This window comes from Manis javanica, chromosome 3 (assembly GCF_040802235.1).
Source record: "Manis javanica isolate MJ-LG chromosome 3, MJ_LKY, whole genome shotgun sequence".
Lineage (NCBI taxonomy): Eukaryota > Metazoa > Chordata > Mammalia > Pholidota > Manidae > Manis > Manis javanica.
In genome coordinates, this window is record NC_133158.1 from 202,374,187 (window position 1) to 202,399,526 (window position 25,340).

Sequence of the window (25,340 nt, forward strand, 5' to 3'; positions counted from 1 at the left end):
TGTTATCAGGCATTTACTCTCACTTCTCAGATGGGATTTTGTACTCTCAGTCCGTGATTCCTCCTGTGGGAGAAAGGGAGAGTATATAGTGAGCACCCAGCTTCCCAAGCTGTGTGGATGCTGCCAGAGGAGCATGTGTCTCTCTGGCCCCATCCAGAGTACTAAATCTGAAGCTCCATGACTGGGAACAGGAAGTCTGGGAAAGTGGCACATGGAGCTCTTGGAAGACATTAAAGCAACATTGATCCATCCTACTAACTCCATGATGGGCTTCAAGAAGCCCAGCCATGAGCTGTTGGGAAAGTCTAACCCATGGATCTCCTTGACAGGGCCCATAGGCACCCCCAGCCTCTGTGTGCCACAACCCCTCCCCCACACCCCACACTTTGCAGTCAGCTCTCTGTGTGTGCTCCTGAAGGTGGCAGCAAGTGTGAGCTTTGGAACATGGCAGATGGAACACATTCTGCAGAAAGCAGGCTCAAATCTCTGGGCCTGGAGAGACCACATACTTCAGCTATAGTGCCACCTTTGAGAAAACAAAAGAGAGGCTGTTAACACTCAGCTTGGTATGTTACAGGATTGAGAGAAGGCCTACAAATTTAAGAATTCTTCCACAAGAGGGACTGAGAAGCATGGAACAAGATGTATCCATAGATGGCCTGAGAAAGCCTAAGAATCTCTAGCAGGGCTGAGGAAGGCATTTTTTTCTCCCCCAAAGGCAGTAAAAACTTGAAAGGCAGTAAAGAATAGAGGAAGTGACTGCTACTTCAAATGCAAAGACAGCAACTCTCAACTCCAAGAAACATGGAAAAATCAAGATAACATGACACCACTGAAGGACCACAGTAATCTGGTAGCTAAACCCAAAGATGTAGAAATCTATGGTTTACCTGATGAAGAATTCAAAATAGCTGTTTTAAGGAAACTCAGAACTACAAGAAAACACAGAAACAATTCAATGATTTCAGGGAAACACAAAAATAAAATAAGAAAATTAACAAAGATAGAAATCATAAAAAAAAGAAACATTCTGGAGCTGAAGAATTCAGTCAATGAAATGAAAATTTAGTGGAGAATATCAACAACAGGCTTGATCAAACTGAAGAAAGAATTAGTGATATTGAAGACAGGAACTTTTAAACTATCCAGTCAGAGGAAACTAAGGGGGTAAGAACAAAAAAAAAAAAAAAGAATATGTAATCTCTGAGATAACATCAAAAGGACTAATTTGTGAATCACTGGAGGCCAGAACAAGAAGAGGGAGAAGTGGGTAGAAAGCCCACTTGGAGAAAGATTTGGATATCCAAGAGTTCATGACGCTTTTAGATCACCAAACAAAATCGATTTAAAGAAATTCTCTCCAAGACACATTGTAATAAAACAGAAAATCAGAGACAAAGACATAATCTTTAAAGCAGCCAGAGAAAAAGAAGCTTGAAACTTATAAGGGAACCCCTACTAGTCTATCAGTGGATTTTTCAGTAGAAACCTTACAGGCCTAGAGAAAGTGGGATGATGTGCCAGAGTGCTGGAAGAGAAAACCAGCCAGCCAAAAATACTTAATCCAGCAAAGCTGTTCTTCAGAAAAGCGGAAAGACTTCCCCAGACCCAAAAGCTGAGGGAGTTCATCATTATTAGAGCTACCTTACAAGAAATACTGAAAGGAGTTCAAGCTGCAATGAAAGGATGCTAATTAGTAGCATGAACACGTATGAATGTGTAGAACACTGGTCAAGGTGAATACGTAGTCGAATTCAGAAATACCGTAATGTGGTAGTGTGTCAACTCTGGTATTAACATTGAAGGATGGGTATTGAAAATAATCATAGCTGCAGTAATTTGTTAATGAATACAAAAATACGTAAATTGGACGGCGGAAGCACAGCAAAGCGGCCGAGCGCGTCCTACTAAGTAGTGCCCCCGGGGACAGCACTGAGTCTGTCCCGCGAGGCCGGCGGGCCAGGCTGCCTGGCTGCAGGGGCTCGATGCTCGCAGCTCCTGCCTCTTCCTCCGGCCGGCAGCTGAGCCGCCGTGCAGCGCGGGCCCTGTGACTCGGGGCGCCCCTGGCCTTGCTGGGTGACACTGCCGACCGGCGGCTGGGACGGAGCCGCCTCGTTGTGGCCGCGGGGCCGCAGGCCGCTCGTCCCGCCCGCCGCGCTCTCAAAGCTACTAGCGGCTCCCGACCCGGACAAACTTCTGGCCGAGGCGCAGCCCTCGCACAGTGCGTCACCGCCCGGGAGCCGGCGCAGAACAGAAGACACGGCGGGGCTGGGGGGAGAGGATGGGACCCCGCCTCGCCGCTTGCCCCCGCGGGTGACGGCCCGGCGGCGGTGGCGGCCGCAAGCCGGGATCCTCCTCTCGGAGGCGCCGTGGTCGCCGCGCGCCTGGACGCGGGCCGGCGGGGCTGGGTGCTGACGCCCGGCATGGGCGCTCTCTTCAGCCTGCCCGCGGGGCACCGCCCGTCGCTCCGGGAGCAAGGACAACGCTCGGAGCCACCGGGGACTGGGCTCGCGGCTGCCGGCGGAGAGGCGGCGGGCAGGACGCGCGTGCTCACGGCTGCCGCCACGGCTGGCGGCGGCGGGTGCAGCCGGAACGGAGGGCGAGTCTTGGCTCCGCCCCCTCCCGCGGGAGCGCCGGAGGCCGCGTGGGGCCAGCGGCAGGCGAGGAGGACCCCGGACTCTCCCCTGGCCCCGGGAGCTGCCGGGAACTTGGGCGACTGCTGGCACCTAACGGGGTCTGGCCCTGGGTGCGGCCCTTGAGCTTTCTCTCGTCGCTGCCTTGAAAGCAAAGCTGCCGCCTGGGAGCGCCCGGCGCACCCTCCGCTCTCGAGGGGATTCGGCCGGACTTTAGCCCTGGCAGCCGGGCACATTTTCAGATTTCCTTCGATGTGTTTGTATATCCACCTTATGATGAGAAAGTTCAGATAGTTATTGTGAGAGTTGAATCCTTGAGTGTTTAACTCAGTCAGAAACTGATTCTGAACTGCCAAGAGTGATGATCATCTCCACTTACAGAGGCCGAACAAAGAGGAATGTTCTCAGGTGACGCAGTTTACCTCCATTTTTCTTTGCTCTGAAATGTATAAAACTCAAAAGTAGGTATAAAAATACACCTCAGTGAGTGCTTGAACAGATTGTACCCATCGCCAGGTGTTTTCTAATTTGGTTGGCATTTCCTCTGTAATTGTTTCCTTGCTAGAGTGTTAATGGATTGGATAATTTGTGAGCAACACTCCTAATTGTATTAAATCACTACAACCTTATTAAGCATTTGTGCAGAATCAGATCAGGGAGCATGTGGAAGCAGCCTACCAGTGGCAGAAGGGAGAGAGAGGAGGAGGGAGGCGAGCAAGTGATTCTGTGCTCTTAACTGACACTCCCCTGCCGCCAGAAAAACAACAGACTGAAAACCTCACTACTAAAAGTTCAGAAGTATTCTAAAACATAAAAGAACTTCCTTGCCTTATGTTTAAATACCATCAGTGCTAGCGGGTGAGGAGAGAGTGGGAAAGCCAGCTTGTTCTTTTTATTTAGATCTGTTAGGATTTATGTTTATTTGGGAGGAAAAGAAGCGAGGATTAACAAAATCTCAGGAGTGTTAGATTTGTAATTCTTGTTGCCCCTGCATATATGATCAACAAATATTTGACAAGGAAGCCAAGAATATTTAATGAGGAAAATATAGCATCTTCAGTAAATAGCTTTGGAAAAACTGGATAACCACATACAGAAGAATGAAATTGGACCCCTATTTTATCACACCACAAAATTAACTAAAATGGATTAAAGAATTAAACATAAGGCCTGAAACCATAAAACTCCTAGTTGAAAACATAAGGAGTAAGTCTTTGTCATTGGCCTTGGAAATGGTTTTTCAGATAGGACACCAAAAGGACAAGTGACAAAAGTAAAAATTCATAAGTGGGGCCACATAAGTGGGGCAGTACATTAGCTGCCCCAAACTGATTCATCTTGTAATTGGAAGTATGTACCGTTTTACTAACATCTCCCCATTTCTCCCATCCTCCAAGCCCTAGCAACTACCACTCCACTCTCTGTTTCTATGATTTTGGCTTTTTTAGGTTCCACATATAAGTAATATCATACAGTATTTATCTGTCTCTGACTTACTTCACTTAGCATAATGGTTTCAAGGTCCATCCATGTTGTAAGTGGCAGGAGTTCCTTCTTTCTCCATTTGTGTGTGTGACTGTATACACATGTATATATGTAATCCACTATATGTATGTACATTTTCTTTATCCATTCATCCATTCATTGATGGGCACTTAGCTTGTTTCCATGTCTTGACTACTGTAAATGCTGTAATGAACACAGGAGTGCAAGTATCTCTTCAAGACTGATTTCATTTCCTTTGGATATATACTCAGGCATGGAATTGCTGGGTCATATGGTAGTTCTAAAACCTCCATATAGCTTTCCATAGTGTCTGCACCCACTTAGGTTTCCACCATCAGTGCACAGAGGTCCCTTTTCTCTACATCCTTGCCAGTACTTACTATCTCTTGTCTTTTTGATAGTGGCCATTCTGACAGTTGTCACGGGATATATCTTGGTGGTTTTGATGTGCATTTCTCTGGTGATAGTGATGTTGAGCATCTGTCCATATGCTTGTTGGCCTTCTGTATGTCTTCTTTGGAAAAAAAGTCCATTCAGTTCCTCTGCCCAGTTTTTTAAAGAGGGATTACTTGGGGTTTTTTTTGCTATAGTGTTGTAGGGGTTATTATATTAATATTTTATATTAAATATACAAATATTTTCTCCCAGAAAGTTGCCTTTCACTCTATTGATTGTATTCTTTAATGCACCACACTACTTTGATGTAGTCCCATTTGTCTGTTTTTGCTTTTGTTGCAGTGCTTTTGGTGTCATAGCTGAGAAAATATTACCATATCAAACATGATGAAATTTTTTTCCCTAAGATTTCTTCTAGAGTTTTATAGTTTTGGGTCTTAGGTTTGGGTATTTAACCCATTTTGAATTAATTTTTGCATATGGTGTAAAATCAGAGCCCATCTTCATTCTTTTTCATGTGCATATCCAGTTTTTCCAACACTGTTTTTTGAAGAGATAGTCTTTTCCTCTTTGAGTGGTCTTGGCCCCCTTGTCAAACATCATTTAACTATATACATGAGGCTTAACAATATTTGAAAGGTATACCTTTAAAAAGTCTCCTTTTCACTCTTGCCCCTCATTTTTCCCCTCTGTAAAAGCAATCACTAGTTTTAGTTTCTGGCTTTTGTTTTTTGGCTTTAGTTTTGTTTTGTGGGTGGGAGAAGCTAAATAATCTGTTTATGTGGTTCATATACCACAATGTACAGAGCTATCCACAGTAAAAGTTTGTTTCCACACCTGTCCTATTCCTGTCTCCTTAATGCCTTCCATAGGTAACTTACAGGTTTCCAGTGGAAATAAATCTATAGTGTTCTTTCCCTTTTCTTATACAAAAGGTAGATAACATACTATATGCTATGTTCTGTCCCCTTTTTTTCTTAATGGGCATTATTTCCTGAAGCTCTTGTCATATCATGAGCTTTCTTACTCTTTTTTTTTGTTTTTTAGGAGAGTAAGGTACAGGCTTTTATTTAGAAATAAAGTGAGAGGAAAGAGCTCCTGGCTCGTGCCAGGAGGGGACAAGAGAGCCCCTCTTACTCTTTTTTTTTTTTACAGATGCAGAATATTCCATTGTGTAGTTGTACCCTCTCAATCCAATGCCTACTGATGAACTCTTGCAGTATTAAAAACAGTGCTGCAGTGCATAACTTGGAGTGTGTCATTTTGTAAGTGGTTAAGCATATTTGAGGGGAAAGGTTTCAGTATTGCTTTTTGTAGAGCTTGCACTGATTTATACTCTTACTAGCAGTATGAAATAGGACAATGTTTCATAGTAGGGTTTTATTTTGTTTTGTTTGTTTTTAACTTTGGGGTCTATATTGTTTTATGGCTTGAGACCAGATAAAAAATGTTGATATAATACCATTTTTTAATATGTTGATATACAATATTACACTGGTTTCAGCTGTACAGCATAGTAATCAGACAGCTATGTACATTACTAAACGCTTACCACAATAAGTATAGTTACCATATGTCACCATACAAAGATATTACAGAATCATTGACTATATTCCCTGTGCTGTGCTTTGCATCCCTGTGACTTACTTATCTCATTGGAAGTTGGTCCTGCTTTATCCCCTTCACCTATTTTACCCATACCCCCATCTCCCTTCCATCTGGCAGCCACCATTTTGTTGTCTGTATTTAAAAGTCTGTTTCTGTTTTGTTTGTTTGCTAATTTTTTTGTTTAGATTTCACATAAAAGTGAAATCATCCTGTATTTGTCTTTCTCTGTCTGTCTTATTTCACTTAGCATAATGCCCTGTAGGTCCATCCATGTAGTTGCAAATGGCAAGATTTCACTCTTTTATAGATGAGTAATATTCCATTGTGTATATGTACCACATATTCTTTATCCATTAATTTTGTATAATATCATTTTTATTAGCAGTAGTGGTAATATTAGGACATTTAACAACATGAATTAATAAATCTTAGAGAAAATAGTGATTTTTATCAAGAACATACTATATAACAGATGGGCAGCACTAACTCTTGCTTTTCTTCTCACGGAATTCCCATGAACCAATTCCTATCCAAACATGCTTTCTACTGCTTTTTGGTACCTAGAAATTTGATATGTGTACAAGAATCTTAAAATTGAGAATTGCCACTGTCAGTCATGTCAGGTTCATGTTATTGTAATGCTTTTTGAAAACAGACCCAAGGTTTTACTAATTCATTCACATAAATGTATTGTTAGGAAGCATTGGGTTTGTTTGTTTAATGTATTGGAAAAGTGGTTTACCTTATGGTAAGTGTCTCACATAAATTGACTAATGTTTTCTCATCTCACTCATTCCTTCGAGATGGCCAAAAGATTCCCTTGGTAAGCATAGTACAGATTTTATATGTTCCTATAACAACTTTGCAGACCTCCTGTTACCCTTACAGATATGACATCATTTTTTATTTTTTCCTTCATCAAATAAAACTTTTTCCATTCAAATGATAAGATTTGCTTTATTTTAGCTAAAGAGAATGAGTTACAGATACTTTAAGGCAAGCCTCTTTTCCTTTCTCCTTACCCATAGCATTCTGAGGTGTAAAACTACATTGAGATAACGAGTAGCTGGTAGGTTCATCTAAGCATACATGTGGTGTGTGTGTGTGTACACAAATGCAGTGGTTCCTCTTGATAATGAACCTCGCACATTTTGAAACACTCTGAATTTTTCTGGGCTAGAAGTAGGTCACTTCTAGCCCAGAATCAGAAAAGCAGGATGGTGTGGTGGCAACAGTAGAACTGTCTTACTTATTCAGTGTGGAGTTTGAGAATGACCTTTGTGAGGTAATAGATTAAATGTAGTCTGATGTCATTGACAGAAGAGTTTATTAGCACACTGTCTAGAGGTGCTGTATGTGTTCTCTTGGCCATTCATTAGAACTGTTTCATTAACTGAGCAATAGTAAATTCACTCCTCTATTCCCAGTTTATAGTAGTACTTGCTAGAAGCAAAAGTCATGAAACTGTTTTTCACTAAATCTTTTCTTGTAGCACAAGGCTTACAAAGAAGAAAGGAGAAATGATAAGATGCTTTTGAAAATGCTGTAATAGGTTTAGATACTGTCTTTAATGTTTTTAGTTTGATACCAGTTGGACTGGTTGAAGTGTTAATGTTGTAGGATCATGTGGAGCAAGCATGGGTTGGTAGGAAACAAGAGTAACTGCAAACTGAGACAGGAGAGCATGTAAGGCAACAGAGGGTCGGTGGCACTGAAGCACAAACCGTTCTGGGAAAAGGAGTTCATTCTGTGGCCCTAGGATATCTATTAGTCATACTGGTTTATGGCATGGAGTCAAGCCACATAAATTGTGTGAGCTATTGTAGGTAAGCAGGTAGAATCTTCAGTTTGCATGGGAAAGGTCAATAAATGCTACAATTAGGTGACATTAAAACGGGAAGATTATTCACAGGGTAAATTTGTGTAGCCAGAGAAAGTGGAGGCATCACAAGTTGTCTTGCCAGTGGGTTTCAGCCCTGGGCAAGTTCATTATGGATTCAATGTGACCAAAGAAATGATGGTAAAACAGTCTTGGGTGGAAGGGTTATACCTGAATTTCCATGGTGGCAGGTCAATCACTAAAATCCCGTTCACTCAGCGCGAGTCTGCATGCAGCAAGCCTCTAGGCCTCTCAGCCTACACAGCCATCCTCTGGGCCCCTCTGCCCGCACAGCCATCTTCTGGCTCTGTCCTCGGCACTGCCACCACTCCAGCCTCTGCTCTGCTTTCCTACAACCTTGCACCCATGCCACCGTGTCGCCCAGAGCACTGGGCAGAGCTCTTTATATAGAGTCAGTAGTAACATATCACCCACACATGTGTAGTGAGCCAGCCAACCAGGGCCAGGTGAGAATCTTGGCCACAGGACCTTTCATTTTATCCACACACATGCTCAGAGTGCTTTGCAGTGATTCACCCAGTTGTTGGGTGCAGCTGGTCCCTGGAGAGCATGTTAGCATGCAATAATCTATCCAGTTGCCTGCCGGCTAATACAGGAGAGCATTTGAAGAATCACACAGTTAATACAAGTAGAAGATAGGCAGACTAACTTAACTCTTGATATTGCCAAACAGTGCCCTCATACCCAAGTGATGCTCCACGTAGTTCCCACGCGCTTCTGAAGAAAGCTTAATGTGGACATGTAAATATCAGATACCAGTATTGAAGGACTTTACTAAGGAGAGGTGTTCAGGTAGAAAGTCTTTGTGAGAATTGGAATTGCTGAAAAACCTGTATGTCTACAATGAAAATCTCTTTGAACATTTCTTCACTTTTCCTTTGGAGCAATTTTTTTTTTTTTTTTAGTGAAGTGGTGGGGTTAATTTGAGTAACAGCTATGCTACAGTTTTAACAGTACTGTTATATAATCGTTCACTATTTTAACACTATAAAGAGTATACAATGAATTTAGATCCAAACTTGACTTTCCTTAGAGTTTATTGTTCCTTACTTACCTAAGGCCCTTACTTCTCGATGTTATATAATTGCTGATATTTTTTAAAAGTTACCAAGTTTGTTTTTTATCAAGTCCATTTTTCTGATTGATGAAGCAAATAAAAGGATAAAAAAAAGGAAAACTTGTGTAGTCATGCGATAGAAAGGTTATATTCTCTCTGTTACATTGTTTACCACTGGAGAGTTCTTCCTCCATGAAAAGTGTAAGGAGGCCAGCAATCTCTTACTTTCAGATTTAAAATTTACAGAAGCTTGGTGCAAAATCATAATAGGCATATATTTGGAAGTAAAAATATTTTTATGCATAGGAAAACGGTTTGTATTAGCTTTTGTTCAGTAACTACTGTCTATTTCCTATTTAAATTTCTAACTTGCTGTCATAAATAACTTTAAATTTATTTGCTGTTTGTCAGATTTTCACAAAAATGAATTTGTTTCTCCATGTTTGGGAATTTTAATACAAAGAATCCCTTTATGCTTTTCTTATGTTCATTCTTTAAAAAGCAAATCCAACTACTGAAAAAAACTTTCCCCTTATTTATGTATAAAATACTTTTGAAATATTGTCTTAATATACCCTTCTAGTGAGGTCAGGAAATAGGATCACATTTCAGATGTAGAAATTAATCATGGTTGCTTTTACTTGTAATTAATCATGGTGGTTTCTTAGAATCTGTAATCCTATTAAAGAATTCATACTAGGTTTTGATATACTAGGTTTGATCATACTAGGTTGTGATATCTCTTAACAGTAGAAATTTAAATATCTTAATCATTAGTCACTATTTTTTTGAATACCAATTTGATTTTTTTCTAATTTGACCTTTGATCAATTATAGATTCAGTTACACACTTCTCATTCATGTTGTTCTTGGTGCATTCTTTTTTAACTAATAAACTCTGTTTATTAGAGCAGTGGTAGGTTTATAGGAAATTGGAAAGTGCAGAAAGTTCCCTCTCGCCACTGTTTGCCTGTTACTCACATCTTGCTTCAGTGGGATGCACTTGTTACAGTTAATGTGCCACTATCAGTACACTGAATACATTATTATCTAAAGACCATAATATATATTAGGCCTCACTGCTTGTGCTCTACATCCTCTGGGTTTTGACAAACATGATGTGTGTTCACCATTGTCTTCAAGCACAGAGGTCACTCCACAGCCCTGTTGTCCACTACTGAGCCCTTCAATGTCATGCTGTGTTTCTGTTCAGGGTCTTTGATCTCTAGCATTTCTTTTCGGGCCTTTCTTGGAATCTCCATCTCTCCACTTGCTCTGCCGTCTGCTCTCGGATGTTGTCTGCTTTATCTACAGCCCTCAGCACATTAATCATAGTTGTTTTAAAACTCCCATCCTGGTAATTCCAGCATCCCTGTCATGTTTGTTCTTGTGCTGCTGTCTCTTCCGATTACATTGGCTGCCTTTGGAATGTCTTGTAATTTTTCCCAGTAGCCAGGCGTGAGGTCCTGGGCCAGAGGAAGTGCTGGGAAGAGGCCTTAGTGATGTGAGAGGGTGGTGCAGGGGGAGGCTGCTCTGACCAGGGGGCCTCCTGACTGTGAATTTGCTGAAAAGGCTATCCTTTCTCTACTGAATTGCCTTTTTTCCTTTGTCAACTGTGTGTGTAGGTCAATTTTTGGGCGCTCTGTTCTGTCGCATTGATTTTTGTCTTTTAAATTATTTTTCTTTTTTATCTTCATGTTCATATTTATTTCAATGCAATGCGTTGCTTGACCAAGACTTTTGGGCTTCCAAAATTTGTATGGCAGTTTGATTTTTGTAATTTCAACCATTTTATATTCTCCTAAAGCTGCTTATTATTTTTAAAGTCATCTTGTGATGAACCTTTCCTAAAGTGAATCCTTATTCATGGGGTTTATGTAAATGCAGGTTTTATTTCTCAAGTGTTTCTGAAAGGGAAGCCAACTAGTCCTTTTTTGTGGTATGTAAACACGTACTTGAATCTTTTATTTCACCTTAGAAAAGCCTTTTTTAAAAAAGAATTCGAATATGGTTAATTGTGCAGACCTAGAAAAACAATTTCCTGACAAGTTTTTTAGAGTTTAAGTATCACCAATAAGAGCTAAATTATTGAATGCTTACTGTCTACCACACAGTTCCTGGTGCATTATAAACCATTAGTTTTTTAATCCTCACAGCAATGTTATTAGACAAGACATTTTTTTTAAACTGCAATTTACTGATAAGAAAACCAAGGCTTAGAGCAACTACATAACTTATTCATAGTTTTACAAGCCGGCACACAGCAGATCTGGTATGTGTGTGTCTCCGAAGTCCAAATCACCACATATCCTCATCAGCTTATAGTGCATAAATCAGAGCTGGATTTGCAGGAAAGAATACTTTTGAAATGATTAGGGTTTTTTTTTTTCAAGTTTTAAGTCATTATTATATTAATAGGTTATTTGTTTGTTTTGGAGAAGTGGGTATATTCATGAAATCAAAGAAAGGTTTTTAGTATTTTAAGAGCTACTAATTTTACTAGTTTCTGGAAGGGGGTGGAAAGTATATAATAGTGTAATTTGATCCCCAAATAAACTGTTTACATAGATTTCAGAGCTATCTATATCTAATAAACCAAATCTTTTTTTCTAAATGATGGTCATATTTTCAGACTAGCTAGCACTTAAGATTCTTTGTGTGGTTTAGTTTTCAAATAAAGCAGGTTTCCCTTCTTACTCCATTATGTTCTGGGCCCCTCTGTTGTTTTATATAACATATCAAGAGTCAATGTAGAACACCACTTTATCTGATTTATGTAGCCAAAAGGTTTTACAAATTTAAATACCAACAGTCTTATTGCCATATAAGGGATAGATGTTTAACTCTTAAATAACTGCCCTGTAAAACAGACGCGCGTCCACTGGGAGCACAGCGTGGGCACCTTCCCACCTGGGCTTCGGTTTTGTGACTCCCTTGGTGAGTTTGTTCGAGTTTGTCTTGTTCTTGCCTTGAGGAGGTACAGTTGATGTTCTCATTCTTAATTTAGATTTTAAAAAACCCTCTTCTTTATAAGCAGTTTGAAACTATGATAATGGAATGTTAGTGTTAATGGATCTTCTTTTTAACCTCTAAACAGAGCAACATTTTGCAGATGTTGTTCTTAGTGAAGAATTTCTCAATCTTGGCATTGAACAAGTGTGCAGCTTAATCTCAAGTGACAAACTCACCATCTCCTCAGAAGAGAAGGTAAGTATACTTTTCTTTCCCTGTGTACAGTGATGTAGTATTTCCCTTTCTTAATTTCGCTTTTTTTTGTAACTTTGTGATCCTTGTAATGATAGCCAGTAATCTTTGATCTGGAAGTTCAGACACTCAGCTAATTGACTTGATTGTCTGTAAATGACTGTTTCCTCACTCCTTAGGAGGTTGAAAGTAAATCTCACTCCTGAATTGTTAGGCATTAGAGTTTTGTACTTGACCCCATAGCAAGAGCTTGCACACATTAAACTGTCTGAAACAAGTGCCTTTTGGGAACTGGGCTTTTTCCCACAACTAATGCCTATAAGAATTGTGATCTAAATGCAGTATTTCTCAAACCAAAGTAATTTCACCATCATGAGAGTTGTAAGAAGTTCCCCAAAGTGGAAAAGTGCAGCCAGTTCCAGACTGAACATCCTTGATCATCCTCTGCCTTTAGATTGTCCCCAGCCATGCACACTGACTCCTGCAGTGCCTCCACGTGCCCTTCCAGAGTTCTGTGCAGCTGTTTTGTCTGACTGTAGGGCTGTTCTCCCTGGCTTCGGTGTTGCCTTTATCAGCTACCTGCACCATTCACATTTGTGGAGAGAGAAACTTCTCTTAGCCCTTGGGGATCAAGATACAAAGCTTGTGAACACGCTGCATTTGAAGGAAATGAAGCTTGAGTTTTCCCTTTGTGTGCTTTGCATTTAAAGTTGTATAAACTTTAGTTCTGTTCCTCAGGGATAATTATTCTGCCTGGTGGTAAAAAGACTCATTTACTTTAATTAATATGCCATATGGAAAAGTATGTGAAGAGTGGTTGTGAGATGTGTGTAACCTTAGCACTCTAGAAATAAGGAGGAGAGGAAGACATATTCCTGCTGGTAGACATGTGCACCAGGCAGGCTGCAGTGGAGTCCCAGATGCAGGATTAACAAAATGGACTTGGAGGACAAACAGTGGGGTAAACAGATGACTGCAGAGTGCTGTAGTGGGCCTCGTAAGAGCATTTAGTCATTCATGGGATGGGAATGGGAGTTCTGCTCATATGATCCAAGCTTTTTTTTCGTGATCTGAGTTTTTAAAGGTGAGTCTGAGTTTGCCAGGGAAGTAGAGATCGGAAGGGCATTCAGGTAGAGGGAACAGAATGTGAAATGTAAGGTCTTGTTAAAGAATAATTGAATTCAGTTGACTCAGTATGACTAGAGTTTAGAATATGCTTGGCAGAGTGTTGGGAGATAGGATGAGAAGATGACAAAGTATCTTCTCAGCCATATTAAAGAAAATTGCCTTTATCCTAGTGATGAAGAGCCTCTGGAGGGTTTGGAGTTAATAGGAGAATGCACTGGTAATACTCACATTACAGGAATGTCCTGAAGGCTGTTCTGGTTTTCTGCTCCTGCATAACAAGCCACCCCAAAGTGTAGTGACATAAAGCAGTAACCATTTTGTTATGCTCACAATTCTGTGGGCAGGATTCCTGCAGGGCATATAGGGATACTTTGCTCTGAGGTGTCTGGGGCTTCAGCTGGCTTGGCTGGAATGGCCGGGTGTAGCTGGCATGGCTCCATTGGAGCGTATCCTCCTGCACGTGGCCTCTTGGGTGCCTGCAGTATCCCAGGTGGCTCCTTCACTTCCATGTCTGGCTCCTGGGCTGGAGGTGGTTGCATCTCTCTGTCATCCTCTCTTTCATCTCCCTCTCTGCTCTTCCCACTCCTCTCTCCTTCCTCTCTGTGGTTCCTCATCGTATGGTGATATCACATAGTCAGGCTTCTTACGTGACATCTGGCTTCCCCCAAATGAGCGTTTCAGGACATCAGAGTGAAATCTGAGTCTTCTTAGAACCCAGCTGTGAGGTCACACAGCACCACGCCCCCCACCTGCCATTGGCTTCACAGGCCAGCTTCTGTCGGGGGTAACTATCTAAGGTGTGGACATGGGGAGGCCTGGTTTATTAGGGGACATCTTTGGAGACTACCTGTCACAGTGGTGGCATGCAGAATGACCACAAGAGCCATGAGGGTCTGATAGGAGGATTTGAGGTCGTCATACCAGTGAGCAGTAGAGTTCATTGTGAATGATGGTAGAGACTGAGGCAAAGAGAAGACAGAGCAGGGAACTAGCAGGGGAATTGATAGGATCCTCTTTATCTCTAACACTTGGAGGTACTTGGTAAATACTTGTTGACTGAACAAATTAAAGAGACATGTTAATTATAATATGTAGATTATTTTAGTATCTTATTCTATTTCTACTTCAAAATAACCTATTTTTTGCTCCAGTAATCTATTTACATATCATCAAACATTTTCTGTGACCCCTTAAGGATTATTGGATTTATATAGTTGTCAGTCTGGAAGGAAATTATGTGATCAAATACTTATTAGCTTTCTCATAGCTATATGCTATAAGTCATAATGCCCTTATTATTGTTTTTTGTTAACTTAGAAATACTACATTTGGATATATTCTGCAGTGACAGAGGAGAGTTTATCTATTCTGCTCACCCTCAGTTTAGAACTGTATGGTCCAACACTTGTAACCCTAAAGAAAAAGCCAAATATGAGTTGTTTATGAGAGCATGATTTTCATTGCAGAGTATCATTTTGCTTTATTATTTTGCATACTTTATTTTAGAGGGACTTGAGATGTAAATCTAAGTAAGTAGAACCAGGTTCAATATAGAAAGGTTATCAATGGTGAATTAGATCATATATCATCAAATTATCACAGCTACCACTCAAGTTCAAGAAGATTAGATAATATACTTAGTGAAATGTTTAGAAAATACTAAATGAAAAATGCTTACTAAATACATAGAAGTACTAAAAGTACTTTTTAGTACTTACTTAAAAGTAGGACTACCATATGGTCCACTTCTGGGTATATAGCCAAGGAAAATGAAAATCTTGAAGAGATAACCACACCCCCGTGTTCACTGCAGCATTATTCACAATAGCCACGATTTGGAAACAATGTACTGTCCATCAATGGATGAATGGGTAAATATGTGGTACACAGATATCAGATATAGTGTAATATTACTCAACCATGAGAAAGTAGAAAATCCTGCCTTTTGTGACAACATGGATGAACCTTGAAGACAGGGTGAAATAAGTTAGACAGAGAAACACAAATATTGTGTGATACCATTTATATGTGGAATTTAAAGAAGCTGAACTCATAGAAACAGAGTAGAGTCGTGGTTACTGGGGGATGGGGAAATGGGGTACAAATTCCCACTTATAAGGTGAATAAGTTATGGAATCTAATGCACAGCGTGGTGGTTATAGTTAACAATACTATATTATAAACTTGAAAGCTGTTAAGAGTAGATTTTAAATGTTCTCACCACAAAAAAGAAATGGTAATCATGTGACGTGATTAGATGTGGCAGCTAAAGCTAAGGTAGTAATCATTTTCAATGTAAATGTATCAGATAGCATGTTGTACACTTACACAGTGTTATCTGTCATTTATATATCAAAAAGCTAGAAAAAAATAAAGTACTTACTGAATACCAATGAAAAGAGGAATGAAAGAAATGGAGTGAATGGTTTTTTAAGTACCTCCCACGTCAGGATTTTGAAAAAATTTGAGCCATGTATTGAACTTGGATATTTTAGCAAGAGTTGTGTGTAAGATGTAATCTTACCATATTTTATTCACATGCCTTGGTATATAACTCATTATTTATGTTTCTTTTCTCTGTATTTTCTGCAAGGTGTTTGAAGCAGTAATAGCTTGGGTGAACCATGACAAGGATGTAAGGCAAGAATTTATGGCTCGGCTGATGGAACATGTACGGTTACCTTTGCTTCCCCGGGAGTATTTAGTTCAGGTAAAAGCATGTGCAGAACGCAGTCCAGGCCTCTGGGGTGCAGGACAGAGGACAGTGAATTTACCGGCTGCGTTTTACAACCAACTGCTCCCTCTGAGGCCATTCCCAGTTCTCATAAATTTCCTTCCCCCTATTTTTGATTTGGGTAAGCATGTGTCAGGGTCTAACGAGGCCGTGTCTGGTCTTCAGGTGCCTGTGAATAGTGCACCTGTGCTCCACATCGCTGCTCCACATCTTGTTTACTTTCATTTCAATAACCTCTTCTGATTTCCCTGCAGAAATGAAATTTGCATTTGTACTGTTTAATTCTGCTTTGTAATTTCGCAATGCCGTGCATTTGTTTCTATCTTAATTCCCAAGCTGAGAAAAACCAGCTTATTTGAAATAAAGAGAATAGATGGGTCAGTAGTAGTCCACAGATTTGAACAATTTTAAATTTACTCTTTTATTGTTAGCATTTTTCTAGGACAATTCAGTATTTTTATAATTAAACCATCTAAGGAAACATTTATTAAGAGATTAGATCTGAGCATTTTAGGATTTCTCAAAGATTTCATTATCTGCTGTGACGTGTGTAATCATTGGTGCTCTGCAGTGAAGAAAATGAACAGAAAAGACCTGTCCTGCATGTGAGATCAGAGACAGCAAGGACAAGACGTATTTATGGTATAGGCTCGGGGTTACAAAAATTATGAATCCTTTTTCTGGATATTTTCATTGACTTCTTGTGTTCGAGAAAGTGTCTGTATTAGGATTGCCTACCCCACCTGAAAGACTCATGATCTAAATTTTTTTTCTTGTTTTTTTTTTACTATTAATGTTTAAAAGTAAGAAATAAGTGATTACCTAAAGAGTATCCTGTAGCTGGCACTGAAATCCAAAATTTTCTTTGCAGCTCTTCTCTTTATTACCTAAGTATTTTTCTATGCAGACCAGATACTTGAGCATTGTTCAGCTTCATTTTTTTCTCTTATTGGTATTTATAAACTCTTTTCTCTTACTTTAGACTGAACTGGAGAGGACAGTTACTGCCTTTTCTTCTCTTTTACTTCTGTTCTGTTGTTGGTTTCATCATGAAATAGCTGTCCCACCATGGGGTGGGTCTTAATCTTACTTCTCCTTACAGAGGGTTGAGGAGGAGGCTTTGGTCAAGAACAGCAGTGCTTGCAAAGATTACCTCATTGAAGCCATGAAGTACCATTTGCTGCCAACGGAGCAACGTATGTTGATGAAGAGTTCCCGGACCCGTCTGAGGACACCCATGAGCCTTCCCAAAGTAGGACCTATAGCCTGTGCTTGCTGTCACCCCATCTGAAAGGCCCATAGAGAGGCTGCCCACTCTACTCATTTGAGTTTCCATGTGCCTAGGAATTCATTGCTGTGCATATTATTCAACTTCCTGGACTTTGTCTGCAGGGTGGGGTTGTTTGGCTCACTTAACCCTTGTAAGCCATGGGATGTCACTCTTCTGGAACAGAAGGCAACTGGTTTTGTCCCTTTTGAGTTTTATTAGGTCTAGTTATAGTAGAAAGGAAAATCAGACCAGGTAGAAAGATTTCCCTGTACAGCTATGTGTTTCTATAACTGAAAACCAAGTCATTTCACAGAATTGCATATTAGGACTAAGGATGATAAATTATTTCCTTCCTAATCTCTGTTGTACACTATTTGATGGCTCACCTACCCATCGTGTTTAGCCATTTCCATGTAGATTGCCCATAGGTCTCCCTGACCTCCAGTTTCTATTTTCGTATGTGAAAGTTCATATTCTACCTCTTCCTGTTAAGTTGAAGCCATCTGTGTTGACTGATTTCATTTCCCTTACATTTCTGTCTGTTTGCAATCCCTTCTGCTGTTTTCATCTTTACAACACTAGAAGACCAACACCTTAAGTGCCATTTTATGTGTGGTATACTCACAATGATCCGTGCTTTTATTTCTGCATTTATTTTTAGCTCTTACGTGTTTGGGGCAACTAATGGATTAAGAAATAAGAATTACTCAGTTATCCATTGTTTTCATATATTATCTTGAGTTATTACTCTGTCCTTTCCATTAAATTCTGTCTTTTATGGTCTTTCGCTTTAATGCCTTTAGTGTTCTTTCAAGTTTTATTTTTGGAGTGGACGTTTTCATTGCTCCACATCTGTATTGGTATTGTTTTTCTGTTTTGATCAGTGTCAGTTAACAACAGTTCTCAATTTAGAACCACCTGCATATTTTGCCAATGTGCTGTTTACTCCTTTTACTAGATCATTGGTAAATAATTTACAACAGACCTCAGCACACTCCCTTGTGGCACTTCCCTGGAAATACCCACTCACTGATACAGTTCGTTTGTAGAAAATTTCTGGCAATAGACTATGTTTATTATCTAAGCAAAAAATAAGTAATTTGGCCTATTCCATATGATGAGATTTAGAATCCAATAGAGTCAGATTTGCATGATTTTTTTTAACTTCCCTCTGTGTTACTCATCATTTTGTCGACTCCTAGAAGTTCAAATGTTTTTCTCAAAATATTCTAAATTTTTATTGAGACTTATTATCACTTAAAAGATATTTACAAGGCATTCACTTCCTACTCTGTTTTGAAAATTGGTATTTGCCTTTTTTAAATTTTCTGATCTCTCCTCAGTTCTCCAAGATTTTTCAAAAATAATTGTAAGTGGCTCAGTAAGTACATTAGTTAGTTCCCATAACACCTTAGTATGCATGCAATCTGGGTCTGCTGATTTTATAAATGTTTACGTTTTCCAAATACCCTTACCTGCTCTTATAAGTAGCCATCTTTATAAGTCTTCATCACTTCATATTTGTCCATATTATTTGGTGTCAGTTTTTGTTCTTAACCAAAAAAAATTGATAAGTGTTCCTGGTCTTAGCCCATTTAAATTACCATTTCTTTAATGTTAATCTTTGCAACTTCCTTCTAAATAGTTTATCTTTAGGGCTTTCTGATTATTTCATTTTATATTACAAAAGACCTCTTCTTGACTGTATGTTCCTGTCTCTTGACATTTTTAGCTTTGCTCTCTTAGCTATGCTTCAGAGACATTTACAGTGAAAACAGATTCTCTTCTAATTTGGAGTAAATATCATCTTTGAACACCTTCTAAGGAGTTCTTTGTAGCATCCTACTGAGCATCTCACTTTCTCTTGTAGACTGTGCTCACCTACTCAGTGAACATTGTTTCTGGGCTTCCCTGGCTATATGGTTTTGGAGTGGCCCTTCCAAGTGTATTAAACATTGGGATTTCTCGGTTGTTATCTTAACTGTGGGTATGCTGATCCCTAAGGGCTCTTTGTTATCCTGCTGTTTCTGGGCTGGAGGCGGGGGGTGGGGGGGGGGTGGGGGGGGTGGCGGCAGACACAGCGGACAGCAGTGAGCTACTCTGGTGCTTTGACTTGGCGTTTTCATAATCCCTTCTCAAGGTTTGTTTACCTGCACATGTTTTTGAAAAGGTGTTTGTATTGGATGCTCTTGCAACAGCACTGGATTTCATTTCAGAGTGGTTATAGTCAAGATTAATTCTAACTAGGTAGGTAAGAACGAAGCAGAGATTAGTTTCTCATCCTTGCTTACTTCATAGTAAAGGATGTGTTTTATCGTAACAGTAAGTCAAATCAGACAAAATGTGGTGGTGCTGAGGAAAGTATATTGTAACGTTTTGATAATATTTGAACCATGACAGTGGCTTAGTACTTTTTATATTAGGCTCTGATTCTATGGACTCATGTTAATTTTTCTTTTTATATCATAAATTATTCCTTTTATATCTCAAACATTATTTTTTTGTCTTCAATAAATGGTACTGGGATTGTGTAAGGCACTCTTGCATTTCAGCAACATAATGAAAAGCCATGTATGTTTTGCTTACTATTTTTTTTCCTTTGGAATTTGTATTTTTACAAAGGCTATCCTGCTATTTCTGTGTATATGTTTTTCTGTATTTTACCCAGAATATCTGTTGAGATTTCCAATTGGAAAATTACAAAACTGGATTTTGGGGGAAGCAGTTTTTAACTAATGTTTAACAGATGAAGAAAATCAAACAAAAAAGGTTCATTCACCTACATTTCAGGATGGTCACTTGAATTTAACCCCATCCATTTCCTTCCTTAAATATGTCTGTCCCATTTAACTTCTCTGTAAAGGCCTTCCTAGTTTTCTTTTCCTTTACATTAGGAGAATTAGTTCAGTGATTTTCAAATGCAATCAGGAGTCTTCTGCAGAAAACTAGGTGTCAGAGTTGGGGGCACATCTTCCATGGCAGCTCAGTGGCTCCAGCAGTTTCTTGACCCCTGCATTATCCCTGCTGTCTTGTCTTCCCATTACACAGCCTCCCTTGTCCCTGTTACCTCTGAGTTCTGGAGTACCACATCTCACTCCGTTTTACCTCTCCTCGGTGAGTAAAGGATAGATACTTCTGCCATTCTGTGGACTCAGTACCATGGTTTCCCTCCACCCTCCCTTGGGTGTACGGAAGTGAGCTGCTGCATGGGGATCATGAAATTCGAAGCTTAAGAATCATGAAATCTAATAAACCAGAGTTTTTGTAAAGTGTTCCCTTCAGAGACTTCTTAAAAAAATCTTCATCAGCGATGTGAACCAAGCCTCTTGCAACTGTTGTCCAACTGCCAGACATGGGTTAACATGTTTAAAGATAGATCGTATATAAACCCCCAGACTCAGACCCAAGCTTGTGGTCTATTCTACCTCCATAACTTTACAACCTTGCCCCCATCCCTTTGTTTTCTTTTTGGTGATAGATGGGGAGGGTATTGCAGATTTTCTCTGTTCATTCTTCCTTTTATTTGTTTGCACTCAACACCAGAAAAATAGCAGATCTGGAAAAAAAATCACATTAATTGGTATATGTTCAGTCTTATTTTTAAGTCCTTTAAAATTCCTTCTACTGTCCAGTTAATAAATGCTAAAATAGGTCCTTCCAGGAAACTTGAGACTTACTGATTCAAGGGTCATGTTTTAATGTGCTCATCTATCTCCAGGTAGGTCATTGTTCAGTCAGGGTTGCAAACCTCCCCTTGCTGTATGTATGAGTCGTTCCATCTTATTTTGACTTTTTTTTTGAACATCAGTTTCTCCTGTTATCACAACATCTTTCCCCCAAGCTCCTAGCCATTCTTTATAGTTTAATGTGACATTAACTTTTATGTTCTTCTGATTTGACAGTTGTGTTTTAATTGTTACTGAAGAATGCCCATCTGTACTCAGTGAAGGCAACCCGTTTGCTTAATTCCCTCTCTCCAGGGTTCACCCCCTCCAGGAAGCTTTCACTAAATTAGGGCACATTCCATTTTCTGATCAGCAGCAGTAGTTAATGTCTGTGTTAATAATACAGCTTTTTGGTCATATATAATGGAATATTGTTCTTGAATTACTTCATGAGTCTTGTCTCCTCAGGGAAGTCTACAAGCTCTTGGGGTAGAGACTGTGTCTTCTTATGCCTAACACCTAGGCAGCTCTGGACAAGTACAGATGATAGGCACTCGCCAAGAAGCTGTCGGACTCAGTTGAATTGAACAAATTTTTAGGCCTCATTTGCTCTGCACACTGGCTATTGTGCACTCATTCATTATTGCTGGTGTCTCCTTATCTGCCCATTCAGTTGTTTTACTTGTGGGTATCACGGGAGGCCTCTACTCGAGACTGAGCAGTCTGCTCTCTTGTGAACGCCAATGCAGTGACTCCTTTTTCAATAGGCTTTTTTTCTTCTTCTGTCTTTCTTTTAATAGTTTACTGTTCTTTTCACCTTACTTTCCCACTAACATAAATTTCACTTCTGTCTCCTCTCCTGGATTGTGGAGATGTAACCACTGGTCATCACAAAGCCAGGATCTAGTTCATAGCAACATATTGTAGCCTTGCCAGTGCTGACTGCCTGCTGTTTTTTGGCTTAAACACTGCTTTTGCTTGAAGGATCAGAAACTTATTTTAGTTTCTGAAATCCTTATTTTGACTAAATGTGCTAGAGAATAGAAATGTAGTTCTAACATGTGCCCCTTTGTTTATTAAATGTTGATTAGGTGGTTGTTTCCCCCCAACGCACCCTGCCACCCTCATCCTAACGCACCCCACATCAGTGTCTTTGTGAGACATTTCAGTGTGAATATGCAGTAGTTTCTTCAAGTGCTTATATTTCTGCCCTTCCAGGTGATGGTGGTGGTGGGGGGCCAAGCACCAAAGGCTATCCGAAGTGTGGAGTGCTACGACTTCAAAGAAGAGCGGTGGCACCAGGTCGCCGAGCTACCTTCCAGGAGGTGTAGGGCAGGTAAGCCTGGTGCATGTGGTCCTTTCCCTCCTGCTGGGCCACTGGGAACTTCTCTCTCAGGTCTTACTTTATTAAGTAGAAGAGTATTAGAATATTGAAGTAGAGTAAATAGAAAATAGTATAAAATTGATTTAAAAAGCTGTGTGGTTAAACAGTGAATCAGGAGTAGCATACAACTCACAAGGTATTGATGGTGCTAGCCAGTCTGTCTTCATCTTTATACATCTTTCTGGTTCTCTAATGTGAGGTGGATCAGCTAGCCATGTGCTAGGACAGTGTCCTAGTTAACCTTTGCTAAAATGCCAAGGAAGGAGTTCTTCAGGTCAGGACCCTGAGAGAGTTCTGAGAGATTCCTGATGGAGCCGTAAGCCACAGCTGCGTTCTTCCCGGCATGCATTTTACAAATATTTCATTGAAATAGACCTCATTTAGCCAGAACTGCAATCAGAAAAGGCATTTGCAAACTCTAAGAAGTCTTCCTGTGACTCGAACTTGGATCCATAGGTCACAGGTCCGTCCCATAGCAAAATGAGTTCTGAGTGTAGGGCACCCTTGTCACCATGGTATTGACAGTGCGTCCTGGAGATCCTGGGTGCTAGCGGAGTCACCACATTCTGTAAGAACTGTCTGGTATCTGCAGGGAGGTGATCTGGATGTAGTACAACTTGTACTAGCTTTTTCTTGAACATTAAAATTGTTTTTAATCTTACATTATAAACAATGTTAAATGAATTCCTTATACACACATCATTATGTTCATATGCTAATATACTCACTGGGATAAAACTCTGAAACAAGGATCACTAATTCAAAGGGTCTCCTAAGAGGATGCACCTGTTATTACTTCTTGACAATAGCTTATGAAGGTGCAAGTTTCCCTACATTTCTAAAAACATCTTTTCATTTTAAATGTTTGGTGTTTTGCCAATCTGGTAAGTTAAAAGTGCTGTCTCATCTTTCTACTTTTTTTATTATAAGGAAAGTTAAGCATCTTTCTGAATTGTCAGTTCATGGTATTTTCCATTTTTTATTGTTTTAGTGATTTGACAGATGTAAAGGAAAGTAGCCTTTATGTGTATGTATGATATGTGGTGAGAATATTTGTATTATTTTAAAAAATTTTTGACTTGACTTGTGCCATATAAAATGTTACCTTTTTATGAAGTTCTGTACATCAGAATTTGTCTTTGGACTTGAGCTTGTTTCTTGTCTAGAAAAGCCTTACTCCAGAATTGTGTGTGTATGCAGCACATTTTTAAAAAACCCGTTATGTTGAAGTAATTTTGCATTCACAGAAGAGTTGCAAAGATAGTCCAGAATGCTCTGGAACCCTCGTCTCCTAATCTGGACATCTGATGTAATTGCAGACTGCTTTCAGCTGGAGCAGGTCCTCCAGTAATGTCCTTGTTCCTTTCAGGGCCTCACGTTGCATTTAGTTGTCATGTTTAGTATCTTCTGATTTGCAGCTTGTTCCATAGTCTCCTTGTCTTTCATGCCCGTGATCATTTTGAAGAATGTCCCTCAGTTTGAGTTTAGTGTTTTCTCATGATTAGGTTGCTATTATTGTAATTGTTTCTGGCGTCATTAACCTTGGTCATTTAGGGTGGTGTCTGCCAGGTTTCTCCCTATAACAAAATTATGTTTTAAAAACATGAGTTTTTCTAGTACTTTTACAATTTTATTTTTAATATTCATATCAAAAACATCTGTACCTTATTTTGATACAAAAAGTAAGACGTGGATTTTGTTTTTAATGGCTAGCCAGTTGTCCCAACACCTTTTATTGACTAACCTACCTACTTCCACTCATTTGAAATGCCTTTATCATACACTAAATTTCTACATGTACTTGGTTTTATTCTAAATTTTGTTCATTGATTTGTGTTGCCTATTTATGCATCAGAACAGCAATTTTAATTACTGTGCTTTATACTCTATGTTAAGACATGATGGGACTAGTGATAGGACTCACGACTTCCTTCAGTAGCTTTTAACATATTCTTTATAAGGTTCTATGTTTCTCGACAAGTTTATTCTTAGGTAGTTTATTGTTACTATCAGCAGTAGAATCTTCCATGATACTTATAACTGGTTTCTTAATTCATATGTGGTTTCTGGTACAATTTCCTTTTCATTGCACTGTATGTCACTGGACTGGGTCCAGTTCAGGAGTGAACCAACCTTCATTATACCTCAACCCCTACCCTCTTTAAAAGAAATCCTTGCCAAACTACTGAGACTTCTGGGTGCTTGGGTTCCCCACAAATGAGGGGGATTACCAGTTCCTTCAGGTCTCCCTGCCTCTCCAGAGATTTTGGGGGAAACCTCACCTTGTAGATGCATTCACATATTTTATTTTTCCCTGTCACCTGAAATCCCCTAACACTTGGAAGCATACTCTACCATCTTTTTTTTTTTTTTGGTTTCTTTTCTTTTTTATTTATTTTTATTTATTTATTTATTCTTTTGTTTTTGAGAGGGCATCTCATATTTATTGATCAAATGGTTGTTAACAACAATAAAATTCTGTATAGGGAAGTCAATGCTCAATGCACAATCATTAATCCATCTCAAGCCTAATTCTCGTCAGTCTCCAATCTTCTGAAGCATAACGAATAAGTTCTTACATGGTGAATGGTACAAGGGCAGTCATCACAGAAATTTTCGGTTTTGATCACGCATTATGAACTAAACAATCAGGTCAAATATGAATATTCGTTTGATTTTTATACTTGATTTATATGTGGATCCCACATTTCTCCCTTTATTATTATTATTATTTTTATTTTTAATAAAATGCTGAAGTGGTAGGTAGATGCAAGATAAAGGCAGAAAACATAGTTTGGTGTTGTAAGAGAGCAGATGTAGATGATCAGGTGTGTGCCTGTAGACTATGTGTTAAT

The 25,340-nt window shown here is 39.6% G+C and overlaps 1 protein-coding gene across 8 annotated transcripts in view; it reads left to right on the forward strand.

Moving 5' to 3' along the window:
• KLHL2 (kelch like family member 2) overlaps positions 1 to 25,340 on the forward strand; it is a 98,953-nt gene that overhangs the window by 64,287 nt on the left and 9,326 nt on the right. For 6 of the 8 annotated variants that reach the window (XM_073232626.1, XM_037024533.2, XM_073232624.1 and 3 more), the window contains 4 exons: positions 12,198 to 12,307; positions 16,026 to 16,142; positions 17,269 to 17,418; positions 22,320 to 22,437. In XM_073232626.1, the coding sequence (XP_073088727.1) occupies positions 12,198 to 12,307; positions 16,026 to 16,142; positions 17,269 to 17,418; positions 22,320 to 22,437 (495 nt within the window). Of the gene's footprint in view, positions 1 to 2,725; positions 3,042 to 12,197; positions 12,308 to 16,025; positions 16,143 to 17,268; positions 17,419 to 22,319; positions 22,438 to 25,340 lie in introns of those variants that run through there. The other 2 variants (XM_037024535.2, XM_073232625.1) reach the window with 2 other exon arrangements.